This window comes from Lepeophtheirus salmonis, chromosome 12 (assembly GCF_016086655.4).
Source record: "Lepeophtheirus salmonis chromosome 12, UVic_Lsal_1.4, whole genome shotgun sequence".
NCBI classification, from domain to species: domain Eukaryota; kingdom Metazoa; phylum Arthropoda; class Copepoda; order Siphonostomatoida; family Caligidae; genus Lepeophtheirus; species Lepeophtheirus salmonis.
Genome location: NC_052142.2, coordinates 7,235,146 through 7,255,474, shown reverse-complemented (window position 1 = coordinate 7,255,474; position 20,329 = coordinate 7,235,146). Strand labels below are relative to the sequence as shown.

Here is a 20,329-nt window from a genome sequence, read left to right as displayed (position 1 = left end):
GTATAAAGTCTTGCTCTTCTTTCATGAGTTGAGAATAAGGCTCAGTAATCATGATTTGAAATGCCCTTTTGAATATAATAAGATAACTATCTGTAAAAGTAACATTTGATAATTAGGATTTATAAAAATTCCTGGAAGTGCCTCGTAATTTTATTAATTGTTGTAGCCTTCATGAGTTCAGTTACATATCGGTTGTATAGACTCATTAAATAAAACATAAAATACATTTCTCTTTTAATAGTTAGATCACCTGTAACGTTCATTTTCAGAACATTAGGATGACAAGAGACCTACCTTTTTGGCCCCTGAACATGGTTTTATAATGATCCCTTTAGGCTTCAAATACCACACTACAGCTCCTTCTTCAAATATACTCAAAGAGGCCTGATTGACTAAGTGATTTGTTATAATGCGCCCTTTCTATAAAACAAAACTCTTGATATCTTTAAAAAAAATTGTACTACAATGAGCTCTATAAGTTACAAAATGCATGAGTATGGTTTTATAATGAACCTTTTAAGCTTGAAATACCAAACTAAATCACTTCTTCTAATATTTTCAAAAAAGTCTAACTGAATTTGTGTGGTGTTACAATTAGTCTTTTATGCTTAAAGCGTATGGTTTTATAATCAGCCCATTAAGCTTCAAATACCACACTACAGCGCTTTCGTCTAATACACTCAAATAAGTTTGATTGACTGGGTGTTTTGTTACAATGAGTCCATCACGCTGGTTTATTCTTCCAATACACTCAAGAAAGGCTGATTGAATGGGTATGGTGTTAGAAGGAGTCTTTCAAGGTTCAAATACCACCGTTTCTAGTTTTATAATGAACACTTTTTACATTATTTTTGTGCCTGACATTTATAATAGGCAGTGCGCCTATGCTGCTTTAGGACACATATCCTTTTGGCTTTAGCAATAAAGTTGCAATGCTTGCATAGCAAATACTTTATTTCAGGAACATAAGTCCAAATCTTGGTGCTATTGAGCTCATTAATGAGCACTGAGGGGTCCACCATCTTAGGCATTGTCAATTTAGAAAGACGTTCTTTCACTTCGAATGAATGTAAATATATTGAAAATAAGTTTTACTGGATCCCCGTTTATATTTATAGAGAAAAAAACTGATTGTAAAAAATCTAAATAGCTATGGTTGGAATAGGAATATAATATATTTTTGAATATCCAAGTACTTTTCCCTTTATAATTCATGGCGACATTAATTAATGGTTCTTATACCTCCATTACTTGCACTCAATCCTCCGTTTAATCTAATTCTTACTGGCATTTTTTTTTTTTTTTTTTTTTTTTTTTTTTTTTTTTTTTTTTTTTTTTTTGCATTTTATACATTTTTCACCTTTATTAACATGCATTTTGACCATTATTTGCATTTTGTCAAGGCTGGTAAAGTTGTGAATGAGCTGAAAACAAACCTCATCCACTGTCTCCCCCAGAGCCTCAAATGTGTTGCCGAATTAGTCGAATTAGTAGTTGTAAATTTTAAAACATTTCTGAATAAGAGACTCTTGACTCACACTAATCAATTTTACTTATTTTTTATTCATAAATTGTTAATCTTTATTTTAATCATGATGATATCCTGATGTTTTTTTAAATATTTTTTTTTTAATCAAAATTTATTTATTGAGCCTATAATTGTTTTGTTTTTTTACTTAAAACTAACTTGGGTCCCTAGAATCTTTTAACGTTCACGTTTTTCCAAATGATAAAATCTTATACCTGGATAATATTTTGAATTAGATTTAAAAAGTTAAAATATATGGTTTGATTCAGGAGATGAATCAAGTATATGATCATTAATAGATTGCAATGCTTAACTATTTTGTTTAAAACCGATATTTTTTATAAGGGTATACTTAAGATTATAAATAATTTTCTTTTTAGCACAGGATTTGCACTGTTGGTATTTTTCTTCTAAAATGTCTGATTTTAAGATATATACAGATAACTGTTTACCAACAATGCATACAGGATTTGAACTGAAATTTATTTGAACATTTTCTTTGACACTTATTTTGTTTGATTAATTTTTTTGAAGAAGCTTTTCGATTTAACTGTCTACGAAATTGAAGAAACTTTAAGTTTTTACCGGGTTTTTTTATTTTGAAAACAACGAAATAACTTTCAGTGAGTGACATGCATCAGGTGATGAACTAAATTCGGAGAAGCTAAAGTTAATTTCTGAAGTTTCGGACCAAAGCATATCTACTTTGTTTAACTCAGACTCGTTGACTTGTGTAACTTTTTGTGGATGCTCAAAAATTTTTATTCTGAAATCGTAACTTTCCCTAATTGAACTACTGTGTGAATATACCAATTTGTCTGCTATAAATTAATATTGTCAAGAATTTGAACTATTTCGTGAACATTTAGTCTTTTTCCTGACATTATAAATTTAAAAATGAATAACTAATGATTGATTTCCAAATACTGATTCAATTTTTTTCTAAAGATATTGAGTATAAAATCTACTTTCTTGTAAATATATTCATGGGAAGTATAATATAAAAAATAAAACATACATTTCATTAAACTGTTGGGGCAGAAATTTAATATTTGTAAGTATGTTCATGAGAAGCATTATAATACATAGGTTTATGAAACGTCGGTTAATGTGTGAAACCACTCTAATATTGTAAAAATGGAATAATTTGACGAATATTATAGAAAAAATTTTACAAAAAATTACAGATTAAAATAGTTTTCCATTTACATGTATACTTAAATAACATTTACCTTCTGTGTAGTTCTAAATGAATCTTCCTTTTGAACGTATTGAATATCATATGTGATGGTCTTATTCAACATTATATCATCCTTTTTATTTAATGAGTAAATAGCATATTTAAAAGCTAACTCAGATGGTGAATCCTTTTGATCATCTAAAAATAAAAAAATGAAATATTGAAAACTAAAACTAAGTTTTATGAGAGATATTATAAGTTTTGAAAAATCTACAGTCTATATTTTTTTGTTTCGTAATAAGCAACATTTGAAAGTAAACCATAACTTTATTGGGATCCGTTGTAATGTAAATAATTTAATAAAATAAGTCTAAGCAATATAAAATAAAAATTTCATGGAGAACTATAAAAAATAAAAATCTTATTTCATATCTTATAACTCCTCCTGTCCGTGATCGCTAACATTGCCAATAACATTTTTAACTTTGATAAATTTACCATCTACGACCTCTTGCTGTAGATATCACATGTTTACTGCTGGCTTATCTATAATCTATAGAAATGTAGGATTAAGGAATCACAGATGAAGGGTCATGAGTCTATTTTGAAATATATTGTTGACTATTGGCTCCTTACTCATTGTCATGAACTTGATTGAGGCATGAAGAAATGTAAGAAACTTCATTCATAGAATATGTAGAGTTAATAAATTAAAAGCATTTTTGATATGTATAAAAAAATAAACCAAAAATTAAAATTTTAACCTTGACAGTTTTGAATAATGCTCGGGAGAAAAGTAGCTTAGCTGTCGAGAAAGTTAATTAGATTAGTTGCAATCGAGTAAAAGAGGGAAGGAAATTTTAAAAAATTCCACTCCATATCTAGCAATGAAATATGAATGAATTAATTCAATTTCGATACTCATTTTTACTCAAATTCTAAAAATAACTTACAATTATATAGCGATTTCAATCCTATCCCTTTTTAGCGTATGAGTTTTTGGTTGTTCGTAAATTGAAGAGTGTTTTTTGGGGTAGAGTTTAGGATGGAACAAAGTCATTCCAAACTATATTCTAGGTGGAAAAGAATACTAGGTTGTGGGAAAAATAATTTCGTATTATCCGTCCTTTTTTTAAACTAAGTATATCTGGCTCATTATTGATCACAACGGATCATACGATAAATCATTGTAAACGTATGAGTGTATACTATAAAGTCTTTTGTCGATAGAATTGCGCTCGGCCGGTTCAGTCGTGAATTATCGTGCGTCGAGTATGGATGTGTCAAATGAAGAAATTTGCCATATTTTACATTTTTACTAACTGAATAGAAAAAAGCAAACCAAGAAAATTTACCATTTATGTGGGGGTAATATTTTTTCAGTTCGTGATGCACAACAATGGTTCGAACGATATCTTTTTTCGCTCAATTCGGCTTCTACTGTGAACAATTCAACCGTTTGAAGCTGGCGATTGAACAGAAAAGGACAGCATTTGTGAATAGGAGACAACAAGACATCATCAAGACAACACCAGCCCGTACACATCTTCGATGACGCGCCAGAAGCTCAGATAGGAAGTTCTTATGCAGCCACCCTACAGTCCAGACCTTGCACCGAGCGACAACTACCTGTTTCTATCTATGGCCAACACAAATGGGATTACAAATTTGGCAACAATAGATTCCTGTGAAAATTGATCGTCAATGGTTTTTTGCCAATAGCGACAAGGGCTTCTACGAAAATGGTATTATGAAGTTGGATTCTCGATTGCAACAAGTTATCAAACAGAACAGGGCCTACTTTACTTATATCGGATGATTGTAACACTTCTTATAAAAAATTAACATAAAGGGAAAAATACAAAATTACTTTTTCCAAAACTTATTATCACAATATTATTATATTAATTAATCTTTTTATTTTTACGAAAAATGCACGGACTGCTCGTATAATTTTCCGTGTAGTCTTTAAGTATGAGATGGAGATTTTAAAGCCAAAATGGTTAATATGTAATGGGGAAAAGAAGGTTTCTTTGCCCTATCAGGAGATTTACTCATTTTTACTATGTCCTTTCATTTGATTAGCGAATAAATTTTGAACTATGGCGAAAGAAAGCCGAAAGAAAAGTTATAAAAGAAGAACAATATATTAGTTAAACCTCAATTAGTTGTAACTGCATCTTCTTTATAGAAATCTACCATGGGTTTTGGAATTGATTCAGAGATTATTTCGTCCCGTGTCGTGGAATTACAAATTAATGGGGAGTTCAACATGAGCCTTTTGATTTTGACTATCTCTAGTGACATACATAATTATATATTTTAGCAAATATTTAAACAATACTAGGGAAATCAAATACTTTTATATTACTTGAACAGTTTTAATAGAGGCCAGTAATAGTTTGTTTTTTTAGTTTTATCAATAGATACAGCAAAAAACATATAATTCTATTGTATCTAATTACAGTGCGTAAAGTAACATAATATCATTTATAAATAAAAATAAAGCAAAATATATTAATGCTCCTAAATAAATTAAAGATGTAATAGTAATATTTAATTAAAAGTTATGTATTAATTGATATTTTCAATTTTGATAAGTTCAACATTATTAGGTTTGATGTGGTTAAATGCATTTAATGTCCATCAATTTCTTCTTCGACAACTTTTAAACCGCATTTTTTTACTTTTTCTGTATTACATTGAACTAAGAAAGTTTCGTTATGATTTCATCAGAAATATTAATTTTGTGTTTGCCTTGTAATTTTTTGCTGGCGAACCTTTTTCTAATAAAATTGTTTTAGTTACTATTTCTTTTCTTTCCACCAACCATGTTGATTTTCAGAATCTCTTTTTTTTTTTTTTTTTTTTCATGTCCTAAAAAACACGATTTTCATCAGTAAATATTTCTTATTAGATCGTTTATTTATGAAAAAGGAAAAAAATGAAATAGCCCTGACATATCATGTGAGACAAGGGAATCGACAGCTGACAACCAAATACATAGGGTATTTTTGTGTAAAAGGTGACGCAGTGATGAACTTCCAAATACTATAGTCATCCTTTCCTTCAGATCGTTTTTTTTAACATAACCTTTCCTTCATGACATCACTCCAAGTTCTTTGTCTAGAACTAGCCCTCTTTCCTCTGAAGAACGAATGAAGGGCAGAATAGAAAAAGAGACATAACAAATTGACTATCAAGTCATTTGTTCAGTACGGTGCTTTGACGATTTAATATCATTAAGTTCGGTTCGTACCCATAAATTCAGTTGGAAGCAATGATGATAACATCATTGAGTTTCAAAATATAAGTTATGAAGTAATTAATGGTAACTATTAATTATAACATTAATCTTTGGAATATTCTGTGAGAGTTAAGATTTCGTCATAAAGACGAAAGTGAATACTGAAATTAATCCGGACATCACTTATTTTTCCATGGATCCGGAGCACGAGTACTTGGAATTTACATGAACACTGAAAAGGTGGGCCTAAATACAGCTCTCGGTAATGGATCTAATGTGTCTTTACTTTTCCTTTAATTATATTTACGAATTACAATTTGTAATTATTTATGGAATATGAAGAGTATATATAATTAATCAGATTCAAAATAGTGATACAAGTATATTATCAAATATATATCTTAATATTTGGTTTCCTATACCGATTGTACTATGTATGCTTTACTAATGATATCCTCGGCGACCCCGCTTTTTAATAGTGACGTCATAGTTTTTAATAGTGACGTCATATAATATAACTGGTTGCGTGTTTTGCCAACAGTCAGTGCGATACATCAAATTGAAAATTCAAAAATAGGGATGTCATAGAATGTTATTGGTTGCGTGTTTTGTCAAAGTTTGCCTTTTCAAGCAGTCTGTACAACAAATCAAATAGAAAATTCTAACGCGCCTGATTACATGATGGTCTAACTTTGTATTTCTATTAACCTTGACAACGGCCTCATTCATTAGTACACATTTTAATTCTGCGTACAAATTTCCATATAACAAAGATCTTATACGTCAGGAATGGATAACATCATATTCCTAACACCCAAACTATCTACTTAAATTATATGATGCAAGTTTTCATATTAAGTACATAATACCCGTTGTGGCGGAGTTGGAATTTATGTAATTTAAATGATATTTTTAATTTTTGAAGATTTTTTTGGGTATTCAATAGTCGTATTCCAATTTCTGCGTTCAGTTAAGACAAGTTTTTTGCTAGTGCTCCTTAAAAATTATCATTGATATTCAATGACCAATCATCCAAATGATTAATTTGTAGAAATTTTCTCAACTACGTTACTAATTCTTAAGAATAAAGATAAAAAATGGCAAATATCGTAGCACCGATCCATTATACCCAATTCGGAACATACAGTCCTTTAATGACAGTTCAAAATATAAAAGTTAGTCTAATGTAATAGTTATCGTACTCCTATCCTAACATAATTGTATTTTATACTTATTATATAAGACTTCTCTATTCCAATGACTTGGGAAGCGAATGGCTTTGAGATCATATTGAGATACAAATCTTCCAAAAATACCATAATCCTTAAGTAGATTCTAATTAAAATTTCCAGGCCACTGATGTTCTTTATGTGTGACCTCATTTTTCAAGTAATGAGAATAAATAGTCTCTGAATTGTAAATTTTTAACATAAGCAAAAGAAAGGAAAAAGTTGTCCATTAATTTTGCGTTTCATCTTTTGATCTTCCATATCTTGAAAAGCCAATTTACATAAATAATGTTATCCCTTCCTTCATAGTACCAAAAGAAGGAAGGTTATAAGGTTTATGAACTCCCTTCTTCTTCTTTTTTTTCCTAATGGTGCATCAAATTTGTTTAGTATATCATCTAAATTTTGTTGTAAAAGGGTTTCCCAACTTTTTTTACTTGAATATGTAGTCCATGTGATTGAGACATCATTAATAATTCTTAATCTTGTTGTCACCCCATTTTTTAAAATACTAATAACATTTCCATGTTAACAATGTTCTCGATTTTGTTGGTGTTGATCACATAGATCTGCACATCAAGAGACAGGCTAGTCAATTAACTTCGAAACCAAATTTAATGGTTTTTTTCTGTCTTTCTATGATCTAAAGTCCCTATATTACCGTACCATAAATAAAAACGTCCACGATTAGCTCAAAGGATGGTTACAAAAAAAGTAACATTACACGCTTGCAGAGTTTTCCTTTTCCTCTTTCTTTTCAACTTCAATTTGAGGGACATGAAATATAGAAGTCAATAAATTTGAACTAGTTCCCATCAATTATCCTTCGTTCTGGATAAAAAATCTTCTATCTCACACTCCTCACGACTCACCCCATATTGATCCTTTGTTGTTATAGTTTTGTCTTCCTTGTATTAATATATCTAACTTCTTACTACGTTTTCATTCTTCCACTCTTAAATAACCACCATGATGGATGAGATTATCTAGTCTTATGTAGTGTTTCTCACCTCAATTACATAAAGAAATTGGTATCCTCATGAGTCACAAGAATAAGGGCTCATTTTTATACCATCTTTAACTCAAGGTACGTTCGATTAATCTCTCCAATGCCTCCCCTTATGAAAATTATATTTTAAGTCCTCCCACTATAAGCAATCCATAAGGACCAACATGGAGAGAGATCAAGGAGGAAGAAAATATTTAGAGCCCAACTGAGCAAGGATACTAAACACTCACAAATTTATTCAGATAAGATACAGCCCTCAGTTAATGTGCAAGAAAATAGTGAACCTTGAGCAAATAGAAGAGTGAATAATAAATCAAATGTATCTTGAATTAATTGTATGTGGCTATATCCAAAAATTATTATATTTGATATTAAAATTGTATTAGACAAAGGATGTTGTTTATTACTGTTGTGATACTTCGGACTTTTAATAATGCAGGAATCAGTTCCTGAAGAGCAGCGAGTGTTTGGGAGTCCTTATTGCTTCCTCAAATCACGAGGTGGATAAGTATCTACTTCATTGTCGTCATATAGGATTCAAGATGTCAAATTTTACTGCGAAACAGCAAGTGTATTTCCTAAGTTATAGTGGTGGAGGATATTACTCTCCTTATGCAGGACTTTAATGAGAGAAAGATGAAAAATACCAATCTGATCCCTCATTAATTCGGATGGGTCTTTCTGACCTTAAATTTTATCAAGAAAGGATATAATAATCTATGTTGGTGTATACATTTCAGGATAATTAGTAAACGAGTTCTCCTAATTTACATACTAAAATGTCAACATATATAAACATATCTACGATATGTTTATACAATTTTTAAAAACTGAAATATATTGTTAAAATTTCTTGTTAATGGTGTTTGATAGTTATTGTATAATAAAGTGGTTTTTTTTAATAATTTAATTTTTGATATTATTATATAAAACAATACATAAATTTCTACTTTCAAAGTTCTCCATTTTTGCTAGGAAATTGATGACAAGAAGCTTCTTATGCTCTTTAATACATTTATAAGTAACTTTTTCAACTTTACAAGATAGAAATATTCATGTAAGTGACATCTATTTTTTATTTTTTTTTAGATAAGAATACCGTTATAAAATTTAGTATAAAATGAATTTAGAAGATTTATACGGATAATTATAGTCATTCATATTTATATTGTTTAAAAATATTTACATTATTTTTTTAAATCCAAAATATTCCAATGTAAGACTTGTAGCTCACTCCCTGTTTAAAAATTCAAATACAACTATTTATCTATGCCATCATTCAATGTATTTATGAAGGACCACTAAAGAGTTTACATATTTTTCCCTCGTTATTATTTATATAAAAGGGTGAGCTTCTGAGATTTCGTTGGCATATATAATTTCCACTCATCTATATATCTAGTAATTCATGGATAATGGTAATGCTCTAAACAAAGGTATGGAGACAGTTGATCTTATGCATAATAAACTGCTGTTGACAGTTTACCTATCGAATCCTAAGTCATCGACATGTTTTTGTTACATAATTTGCGTTGATACCATTAATAATTTAGTTCTTCTTCATTGCAAAATTGTTATTGCCAAGAATCGGATTCATTATCATGAAGTGCATCATAAATAATTTCCATTGTGTTATAGTTGAGACAAACAAAATTATAAAAATGTTATTTAAATTTTTATTAATGTCACATATTTACTCGAGTTTCATATAAACATAAATGAAATTGTTTACTGTAATAGTTAAAAATAGATCTTATGTTAATTTATAGTTTGTAATCTTCCTTTATGCATGTTAAAATAAATAAAAAAGGTTATCATATAATACCACTAATACATATATTTAAAAAAAACAAAAAAACAATTGTGTTTATTCAAAGGCACTTTTAAATGTACTTACAAGTCCAATATTAGTACTATGTCATTGCTGGTGGGAGGAGAACTTGGCATAAAGCAGTAAATTTACGTTTTCTATCACCTGAATTAAAAAATATTTCTTCAGTTCAGAGATGAGAGTGTTTGTATTTTCGAAATAAACAGAACAGAGCGTTGCTATTTTGTTAAGACCATGAGCTAGACAAGTGACATGCAACATCAGTGGAAAATGTTTTTTAAGCTTTTCGGCTTCTGTAATTCAATATAAAGCTCTGTCGGTAATGAAAACCTTCAATCTGAGCCAAGACCGTTGCTGATATTTTTTACGGCAACACTTGTAATAGTTTTATTGTCGGCTGTGGTTATATTTTCCAAATTAATGAGATAAGAACGACCCAAAAAATAACCATCTAAAGGACCATCCAACACAACACAAGAAACGTAATGAATTATCGTACTTACAAAATCAAATTTCAAGTCAATACTCTATCTCAAACTTCATCACGAAGCAACATTACACGTTTCTAAAACTTATGAAAATAATCAATATGTAGTTCATAGTTACATTTTAATTATTTATATATGATTAATCATCATAAATTTTGATATGTTTTCTCCTCAAGGATGAAAAATAATGATGACAGCTTCTAGTATTATAAGGATTATCAACTGCAAAAACCCACTCCCGCTTTTGAGGACATATAATATTCATATCTGTATATTAGTCTGGGATATAAAAAAAAGGGGACTTACTACTGATATTTGCTGACTACTGTTATGTATGGAAAAATATTACTATCGCCTGGCTAAAAATTGATAAAAATAATTGGCTCTGAAAGGAATTAAAATTGTATATTTAAATCTTAATTCTACATGTTGATCTCCAAAGTGCAAAATTAGGTTACTCCGTCAATTCAAACAAGACAACATTTTTTTGTCAAAGCCTACCTATGAAAAATAAAACGCTCCTTCAGTGTTGAATCAAGGCTATAACAAGATATCATTAAATTTTAAGATTTCTTAGCGATTACCATTTACTCCATTCTCTTTCTATTATATTTTTTCAATTGAACCAATTTATCAATACTAAAAGTTTCTATAATTATACTTATAGGAAAGATTAGGAACTGATTAAATATGTACGATTACGTAACAAACATTTTAGACAAGAAGACTATAAATGGGAATGAACAGATTCTCTCTCCCCGTATCTTGAAGAATGATGCGGTTCCATCTATATTTGAAGGTTTTCAAGAAATATACCTTGATATTCAGTCATCTATTTCATCCATCCTCATCATCTACTCCGAGTTTTGGGACATAAGGAATCCTTATTTCCGCTATTAAAGCTAAGGACGTTCGTCTTTTGGGCTGGGCTATCATAAAAAAATATATATATTTATCAATGTTCCTATATTTTAAAGAATTAGGATCCAGAGGCCCTTTCCTCTGGGTCTGTTTCAATAATCTACATTCTTGATTCTACAATTTGACAAAGTTTTCATTCTATTAAAGACATTCAACCCCATTCAGGATCATCTACGTCCTAGTAAAGCATATGAAGCTAAGTCTCAGTTTATCAAGTGGATCACTTTTCCATAGTGGACTGCAGCGAGGAACAAAGAAGACTGTCTAATTTCACTCAAATATATTAGGAAATCAAATATAAACCTTATTCTGTGTTAAATTATGTCATCATTAATTCTATCAAGACCAAATATAGGCAATCTATATGTATTGTAATTATTAATTTGTATTGGCTGTCATTTGGTTAGGGTGACTATCAATTATCATCAGCCTTCTTCATCAATTAGAAGATACTAGCTAAATACTCCTTAGCGAATGTTGGGAATTGAATATAACAAAAGATCGTGTTACTTCTTCACTTCCGGAATTAAAGAACAAGTCATTGTAATAAAGTGGAACATAATTACATCTAGTAAACATTAATAATTAATTTTTAACATTATTTAAGTTTAATTCCACTCTTAACATATAGTGAGTGCATTAAGTGATAAAGAGACATAAATTCAAATAGCGACTATTTACAAGGATTGTTTTAAGCAAACAACTTTTAGGATTAAATGTAGCTCAAAACTTTCTTAGAATCTACTGTTATCTAATGATTTCATAAAACTCAAGTATCTTAAAACTAATACTTTATTGAAATAAAATCGATAAAAATTTAAGATTATGAATGTAATTTAACAATTGGACCATGCAATAATGACCTTTCTCTTACCATATGTATGATGCTGTTGGCTTCAATGATTAATTTTTTTCCTCTGAAATTGGAAAATTTTAATGCAATAAAGACAAAGTAGTCTTTATAATTATGATCGTCCTTGTAGGAGTGCCATCAGTTTCTGCTCCATAAAAATTTCTACCAATAAACACAATGCGTCTAGAAGAACATACTTCATCAAAAATTATTGTTACTTTTCGATGTTCTGAATGAAGTGACTTGAACCAGGACTTGAGACATGTGCTTATGGAAGAGGATATCCCCGTATTTAAATTTAAAACTCCAGACAATTTTCTCAAGTATGAAAAGCTTGGCATACAAAAAAAGCTATCATATACAATCCTTCTATATACATGAGGACTTCAGTTTTCCCATAGCATAAACTTACTAAAAACTTCATTGACTACCTTCTCCTCTGTTTTGGTTTTGATATATTGATCCACTGTTCAGTATAAAATTTATTTTGCTTTGAAAATTATCTTCTTTATTTAAATGTTATTTAGAATTGTGATAACCAGTTCAAGATTTGATTCAAGTAAGTTTTCTAAATGATAACGCGATTTAATTTTTTTAGATTGACATACAACAAAACGTGGACTCCAGAGATGGATTTAGAAAGACATCAATAATTTCATATTTTTAATAATAAGCAAAAAAATAATGTAGACACAGTTTTACCAAAACTTTTTTCACTCAATATGGCCACCTTAATGTCACCCGAAGGCCACTCATGAGTAGATGACAAACTTATCAGACAAGTTGTTCAAAGCAGCCATTATGGAGGACTTCAGTGAGTCCACATTTGGGTGTGAGGTCCTATTAGTTTCCCTCTCCAAAGTGCCCCATATAAAAAAGGATAGTAGTTTCAAATTGGGTGAGGAGGGGGCCATATCTTTTTGGACCAGAATCGAGCCATGTTATGTGTGCAGAATTTTTGGTACTTGGCTGACGTGTGAGAGGGGACACCGTCCTGACTCCACGCGTAGTTACCCTCCATGGCAATATGGTGTACTCACACCTTATAGTAGGCCTCCTGGCCGATTTTCTGTCCAGCCTTGAAGAAGAGCGGAGGCATCTTCTTTCCATCAGAGGCCACAACGCCGAGGACCATTATTTGGGTTAGATATTTAGAGTGGTAAACCCCTTGGGCCTCTTCTTTTGTTTTCGCAAGCCAGCAGTCGTTCCGGCAGTTGTATAATCCATGTGAGGATTTTCTTGCACCTCTCAAGCCTCCTGGCTTTCATGCCCCCCTGTCAGTGGGGGGAAAGAAACTAATCCCAAGTTGTGCTTTATAGGCTTCCTGAAAGTACTAGGAGTTACAGAAAATTCGTTGGCGAGACGATTCATCGTATCCCTTTTTAAATTATGCCCTCCACTTCTTGACATCCTAGAACACATAACAATGTCTGTAATCTTCATCACATCAACTCCAACATAAAGGAGATCTGAGGTGCGCTGCCTTTTTGCTTGTTGCTCGTCCATGATGATGAAATGACTAAAGGATTAGTATGATTTGCTTATGTAAAAAGCACGGTGGAAACAGAATATCAAAAATTCATTACTAAACCTTTTCATTATAATGAGAAAATACGTTTTGCTGCACTATGCTGGATATTTTGAAATTTGTCTTAGATTATAGTTGTGTAATGAATACAAAAAATTTAATAGATGACTATCAGACAGTAAGCAAATTTTTAAAATATCTAATAAGTATACTATTTTTTTTATCTTAGTATATATGACACGAATTCTAAACGAAAGTTTCGATGGAAATAATTTATATAACAATCAAAATCCTATGTTATATCTTTTTTAGTTCATATTACGTAAAGTCAGCTACTTTAAATAATACATAGCCAACTCATGAAAATTAATTAAAACATCTGAAAGGAAAATATACTTCCTCTTAGTTTATTCAAAAAACTAGTTTGGTAATTAAGATATAAAGAGTTACAAATTGGCAATTGTTTATTTATAAAAAACAATTATTTCTAAATAAAATCATTACAGTATCATAGCAGCTATAGCAGCCATGTTACAATGTGACTTGTTCTTTGAATAAATATTCATTTTTACGAGAAATTGATTGTTCATTTCCTTGATGTTGTGTCGAACGGACTTGAACAGTTGTTAACGTTAAAATCAAATATATAAATTAGACAAGGGGAAAAAATGAAGTAGATGGGCAGACCATTGATCATTTATTTATTAATATTCAATTATATACTTTCAATGCCTACCCACTTTTCTTGTGCTATTACGTTAAGTTATTTTTTACTTTATGAAGACTAATAGACTAACATTTTTCAAGGTGACCGGAAGTTACGCCGTATGCAGTCTAGCCCAGGGAAGTTTTGTCCTGCAGAAGTTCCACATATAATTTAAGCTCTAACTTTACTTTAAGTGATTTGTAATTAATTATTAAAATATGGCATTTTGTAGTAATTTATATGAAATAACTGTTGTTTCTTATTATAATGAATTCAAACCGTTTTTTAATGGTGTACTTTAGCTGAGGGAAAAGAGCAGGAAGGAACACAAACAAATAAATTTCATTGAACATAGTAAATATTGCTTTTTACATGTTCTTAGTCTTATATTCAAGAAGTTGTTACACATTTGTGAGTATTTGTAATAATTTATTGCTTGTAAATAACTTTTTGGCTTCAATTTTTTTAATTAAATTGGAGAAGACTTGCAACGATCATCATCACAATCCCTTTGACTTAATTGTGGGAGAAAATATTCAATTTTAAATACTTTTCAGCTTTTTTGTCATCCTTTCTCAAGACGGGTTAAAACCATTATCAACCTTAGCTCTGGGCTTCCAGTGGGCATTAGATAATGTAGCAGATACATTTTTGAGTATGCTGCAACGAAGGCAAGGGTTTTTACGATATTAACATAATTAGTAATTTTTTCAGAACTAAGATTAAGATTTTGTACTGGGACAAATAATACCTCGTTAGAATATAACATAAATAGTATAATTTATGCTGTTTTTGTTTTATATTTTTCATAACTTTTGAAAATGAACTATCAGTGTCGGATCGCTAGAGGGGGGGATCATGGAAGCCCTTTTTCAGGATACCGATCTCCCTTAGAATAGTTATTGCATAGATTTGGCACCCAATATATTTCACATTGCACTGCTTTTGACACTCAAATTCTATAATTTAACATATTATTGAAACGTTGAACACAAATAATAATAAAAAAATATACCTATATATATATATACTCTATAAAATATTTACAATAATAAATATAAAAATTAATCTAATCTTTCACAGGAAAAAACAAGTGCAGAGGACTTATAAATACAAATATATTATATTATATACAACAAGCCAGTCAAAATGATCCAAAAATTCATCTCAAGATGATGAGGAGAATTTAGAAACTTTGATAGTAGTTGATAAATGAAAAGATAATAATACCTACACCTATATACGTATTACTTTTGCAGTTGTCAAGCAACGAAAATGTAACCAAGGTTTGTTACGATTTTAACAGAACTATCCATTTTATTCATTAAGACTCTTACAACAACAATTTTAAGCTCCGTGTCCCCCGTTATTTATAATTTAGTGACTCCGACTAGTTGGAGTTAAACATCTTAGATCAAAAATATTCGAATCCAACTCCACACCTCTGACTAAGTCATTAATCCTTTTTGACTTTTTTTCCCAGATCATAACATGATTTCTATTTAGACAATTTTATAACTGGATTGTACACAAATAAAAATAAGCATTTTAAAATAAATTATGTTATTAGTAAAGAAAACTACATACGAGTAGTAAAAAGTAAATAAAAATTTATAACATACCAAATGCAAGAATCAATACAATTTCCAAATAAGACTCCGATGTAAACCTAATCTAACAATGGAATGAAAAGATATGTTTGGATTTAAATCGTACAGGATGCATTTTATGAAAATAAATTAGTTCTGAACTTATTTTAAGACTATATTGATTTTCCGAAACGGGGGAATAAAGAAGAGAGGAAGATTGGTTACGTTGTTTCTGGGAGCCCACGTTAAGGTGAGCACACTTGTTGGGCTTCTTATTCAAGCCGCAGATTTATGAGTTGAGAAGCTCTACAATCTGAACTTTATGTCTGGCTTCACACACCCTTTGCCCCTCCTGGATGAAGACAAACTGGACTTGGCAGATGCCAGTTACTTAGTTTTGTCTATGAGAAACAGGTCTTTGGTATCCTCCGCAAGCCACCTGTCGTTCATTTGATACCTTGGCGTACAAGCAGATCTTCTCGCCCTAAAAGAGGTGCAGTGTGCTTTACCGACAAGAGGAGGCCGAATTAATTACAGTACTAATGCTTTTAAGAGCCTCAAGAAGTCCTGCTTCAGCTTTAACAAGTAGAAATTGTACAACAGGTTTTTCTAAGCTCCAAGCGAGGATAGAAGAATATAAGAAAATAATTAATGATAGCTAAAACTTATAATAATATGTTCTAGTTACACACTTTTAACATCAGTTATTTTTTCTCTTTGAAAGAGGTTATTAATTATGATAAAAACTTCAGCTACTCAAATGACGTAGGTAGTAGTGGCTACGTTATTTGAGATCTTTTAGTTTCCATAAAAGACTGATAAGACCTATATTGGAACTGGCAAATTGTATTAGGACCACACTGATAGGACAGCTGTCTTTTTAGTTTTTTATTCCGATAAAACGCTACTTATTAAAATATCATTAGTTTGTAATGTAATAAATAAATGCTGTAGTTCCTTATCTTACGATTAGTTCATCTTTACAAGGTAATTTATTGATTATATATATAATAAGTATTTAGATTATACCAGTCGACCAAATTTGGCTTTTTTAAAAATCTATTGAATTCCTTATTCAATTCTAGCAGTACTTGATGCGATAACCACGAATTTATAAATAGTTTTTTTCGTATCAAATCTGATTTTCAACAATTTGGATTGGAATTCTTTGAGTTTTTGTACCCTTATTATAGGTTTGAGCCAACCTTAAAGTGAGAAAAAACAAATAATCTACGTTAAAAACAACTATTAATTGAAAAAAAATAATCTTAATTTCAAATAGGTACTTATATTTTATATCCGTTCATCCAATTCTGGGAAAATAGAACTTAAAGTTTAAATAAACACCATATTTTTAAGAGCTTTGATTTAAAATGAATAATATCTCAATTTTTTTTACACTAGAGGTGAAGTTTAAATAATTAGGGTTTTATTGACAAAAGAGTATTTGATTCTAGAAGCTCAAGTTCAACTGCAATACCAATTAATTTTTTTATGTAGAAATTACCTGGTGTAAGTGATGAATCTATTAAAATTTACTATTTTTAAATAGTTAGACAAGGATATAAAAATATTAATATAAAATTTTTCATGCAGTAAAATCTATGAAAAAATTGATATATTTTATTTTATTTTCAAAGGAAATATTTTTAGATTTTCAACTGTTAATAATTATCAGTAATCACCTACATAAAATATAAAAAATTATAAAAACATACCTGTAAATATTGCACCAATTCGTATATCAGATGACCATCCTTTTGCACTTGATAACGCACTAATAACTATTAAACATAATAACATTTTTGACTGTATTGATTCATTAAACTTTAAAACAGCAAATACTTTTAGTTCTTTACTGGTATAATAACAGATGAAAACCTTTATTAAGAAGAAAGTTGATTACTATTCTTTTCATATTAACATTTCTTAAAAAAAAAAAAAAAAAAAAAAAAAAAAAAAGCTATGGTTGTGGGATACTAATACAGATGCTACCATATATTCAACGAGATATAAATATAATAGAAACATTACCAAGTGACAAATGGACCAAAAGAGCTTGCGAGAAATATTTATAAAGTGGTGACATAATGAAGAGTTATGGAAAGATATTTCATTCATGGTCATTTGTATAGATCTTTCCTAAGTAGTAATCAGATATATGGATCCGCATCCATCCATCCTTCCTGTTACTAGGAATATCCAATTCAAACACCTTCTGATACTCTTGTCAATATCATGGTATGATTAAGGGATCTCGATTCTTGAGGCAAGATTCTTTAAACAAGTGCTTCACTCGGTGGATGACGTCTCCTTTAATGGAAGGATCGTTGATTGTACAAGTTTCTTTTCATGTTAAGGTCTGTGATAGTGACTCCTGATCTTTAATAAGAGTCGTTCAGTTCCCTTGATTTATTGTATATAATGTAGAAATCACTCATCGCAATCACGTTTTTATCCATTCCATTTATAAGTTGGACTTTGTGATATACAGTCTATACAGAAATTTATGTAGCCTGGACACTTCAATCTCACACCTGATTTCTTTATTACTATTGAGTCTCTTTTGTGATTGGAAAACAAGTGCCAGTTGATTCTAGGATCGTAAAGATAATGTGTTTCTCTTCTCCTGATATTTTGGTCTACAAATCATATTCTATTCTGAGATTACATATAAATAGTTATTTGGAACTGGAGAGCTCCGTAAAAAGAAATAATTTCCCGAATGAATTACCCAGTGAAGAATAAAGAATTCTTATTTCTCATCCACAGCTCCTTCGCTGAAACTCTTGAAGCCTGTTACTCCCAAAGTCAACATTATTTCGTCTCTTATTCTGAGAAAAATATAAAAAAAACACTGTTCAGTTTCCTTGATGTATATGAAAAAGTAGAAGTCAATCTTAGACTCTTAATGAATATGCAGCCTTTCTTCACAATACTTTTGCCTGCAATCCATATTACATTTTACTGGAACACCTTAAGATAATTGCAATTTTGAAACTCATTTAGTCTTAATTATCTTCTAAAAAACTTTATTATCCAATGAAGATGTAGGATCTCCACACTAATAAAGATAATTAATAAATGCTTATAATAACAGTTCTTATATTTAATTATTAGTTATTTAAAAGTACTCATTAATGGCATAAGTGCAGACGATCAAAATAAAATGGTAACTATTTATATTTTATCCTACTGCTCTTTGATTTTTATATATAAATTTATTACGAAAATGTATTATTATTTTAAGATCTGAGTAAAACACATTTTTAGAGTAAATCCTTTATTAAACGGAAAAAATACCATGAAAATTTAAGATTGAGAATATAACTTCGTAATTGGATCAGTGCTTACCAATCATAGGATGTTTTTATTTTCATATTTATGTTTACTATATGATTTTCATTTAATATTCTTCAGTTTTTACTATAAATTCATTTCTTTATTTATTAAAAATTTATACGTAATATTAAAATAACGATATATGTTCTCTTAATTAAAATAAATGTATTATAAATGACTTAATATATACAACAATGATACAATATAACCGCATAATAATTATCATCATGCATATAAATCCAGTGTCTATTTTAGCTGGCCTGTTAATTTGTAATTGGTAATAAAGAACGAATTTCATTTTCCTAAGAAGTTGTCATTATTATTTAATTCCTGAGTAGTGAACATCCTTTCCTAAATAGATTCAATAATATTCAAACCCTGTTTAACCGTTCGTGTGTCCTCATAAAAGACGGAGCGTAACCCTGAAGATTTGTTGTGGAGAAATAATTGTAAGTCCTTGTTGGCTGCAGAGTAGAATTTGGCATCAGGGTAATACTAGCAAATGTGATTGTTTGTGTCCTTTTTTCCTTCTTGTCTTGTGACAGCTGATTATATCTAATCTAATAAAACGTCATAAGCATTATTCTTTCTCTCACCCAAAAAATTATTCAAATTGTCAGGGTTACCGCGTTGATTTTCGATTTCTTTTTTTTAACATACCCATTCCACATTGAATTTTATCTATGCTTATCATACATCTTTCATCCTCTTCTTTTTCTTCTATACTTACTAAGATATAGTATGAAATTTAAGACGTAAAATGTTATATAGTCACAGCTTATACCATAACACATGTACTTCTGATATTTTACTTCCACCACCCTTTTTTATTGTGGCATACTGTGACGTCACAGAATACAATTGGTTGTGTGTTTTGT

The 20,329-nt window shown here is 30.0% G+C and overlaps 1 protein-coding gene and 2 long non-coding RNA genes across 6 annotated transcripts in view; 2 read left to right on the top strand and 1 right to left on the bottom strand.

Annotated features, from left to right (window-relative positions):
- The window catches only part of LOC121126635 (glutamate receptor ionotropic, kainate 2), a 53,562-nt gene extending 35,529 nt beyond the window's left edge, over nucleotides 1-18,033 (bottom strand). For 2 of the 4 annotated variants that reach the window (XM_040721941.2, XM_071891958.1), the window contains exons 1-2: nucleotides 17,828-18,008; nucleotides 2,761-2,906 (exon numbers count right to left, since the gene is read on the bottom strand). In XM_040721941.2, the coding sequence (XP_040577875.1) occupies nucleotides 2,761-2,906; nucleotides 17,828-17,912 (231 nt within the window). In that variant the 5' untranslated portion in view covers nucleotides 17,913-18,008. Of the gene's footprint in view, nucleotides 1-2,760; nucleotides 2,907-17,827 lie in introns of all 4 variants that reach the window. The other 2 variants (XM_040721940.2, XM_040721939.2) reach the window with 2 other exon arrangements.
- LOC139906694 (uncharacterized) lies at nucleotides 5,919-9,053 on the top strand. The gene is made up of 2 exons (XR_011782437.1): nucleotides 5,919-8,271; nucleotides 8,325-9,053. It is a non-coding gene; the product is annotated as an uncharacterized lncRNA (long non-coding RNA).
- Nucleotides 9,167-10,015, top strand: LOC121126637 (uncharacterized). The gene is made up of 2 exons (XR_005867028.2): nucleotides 9,167-9,250; nucleotides 9,596-10,015. It is a non-coding gene; the product is annotated as an uncharacterized lncRNA (long non-coding RNA).
- Nucleotides 18,034-20,329: the final 2,296 nt, after the last annotated feature.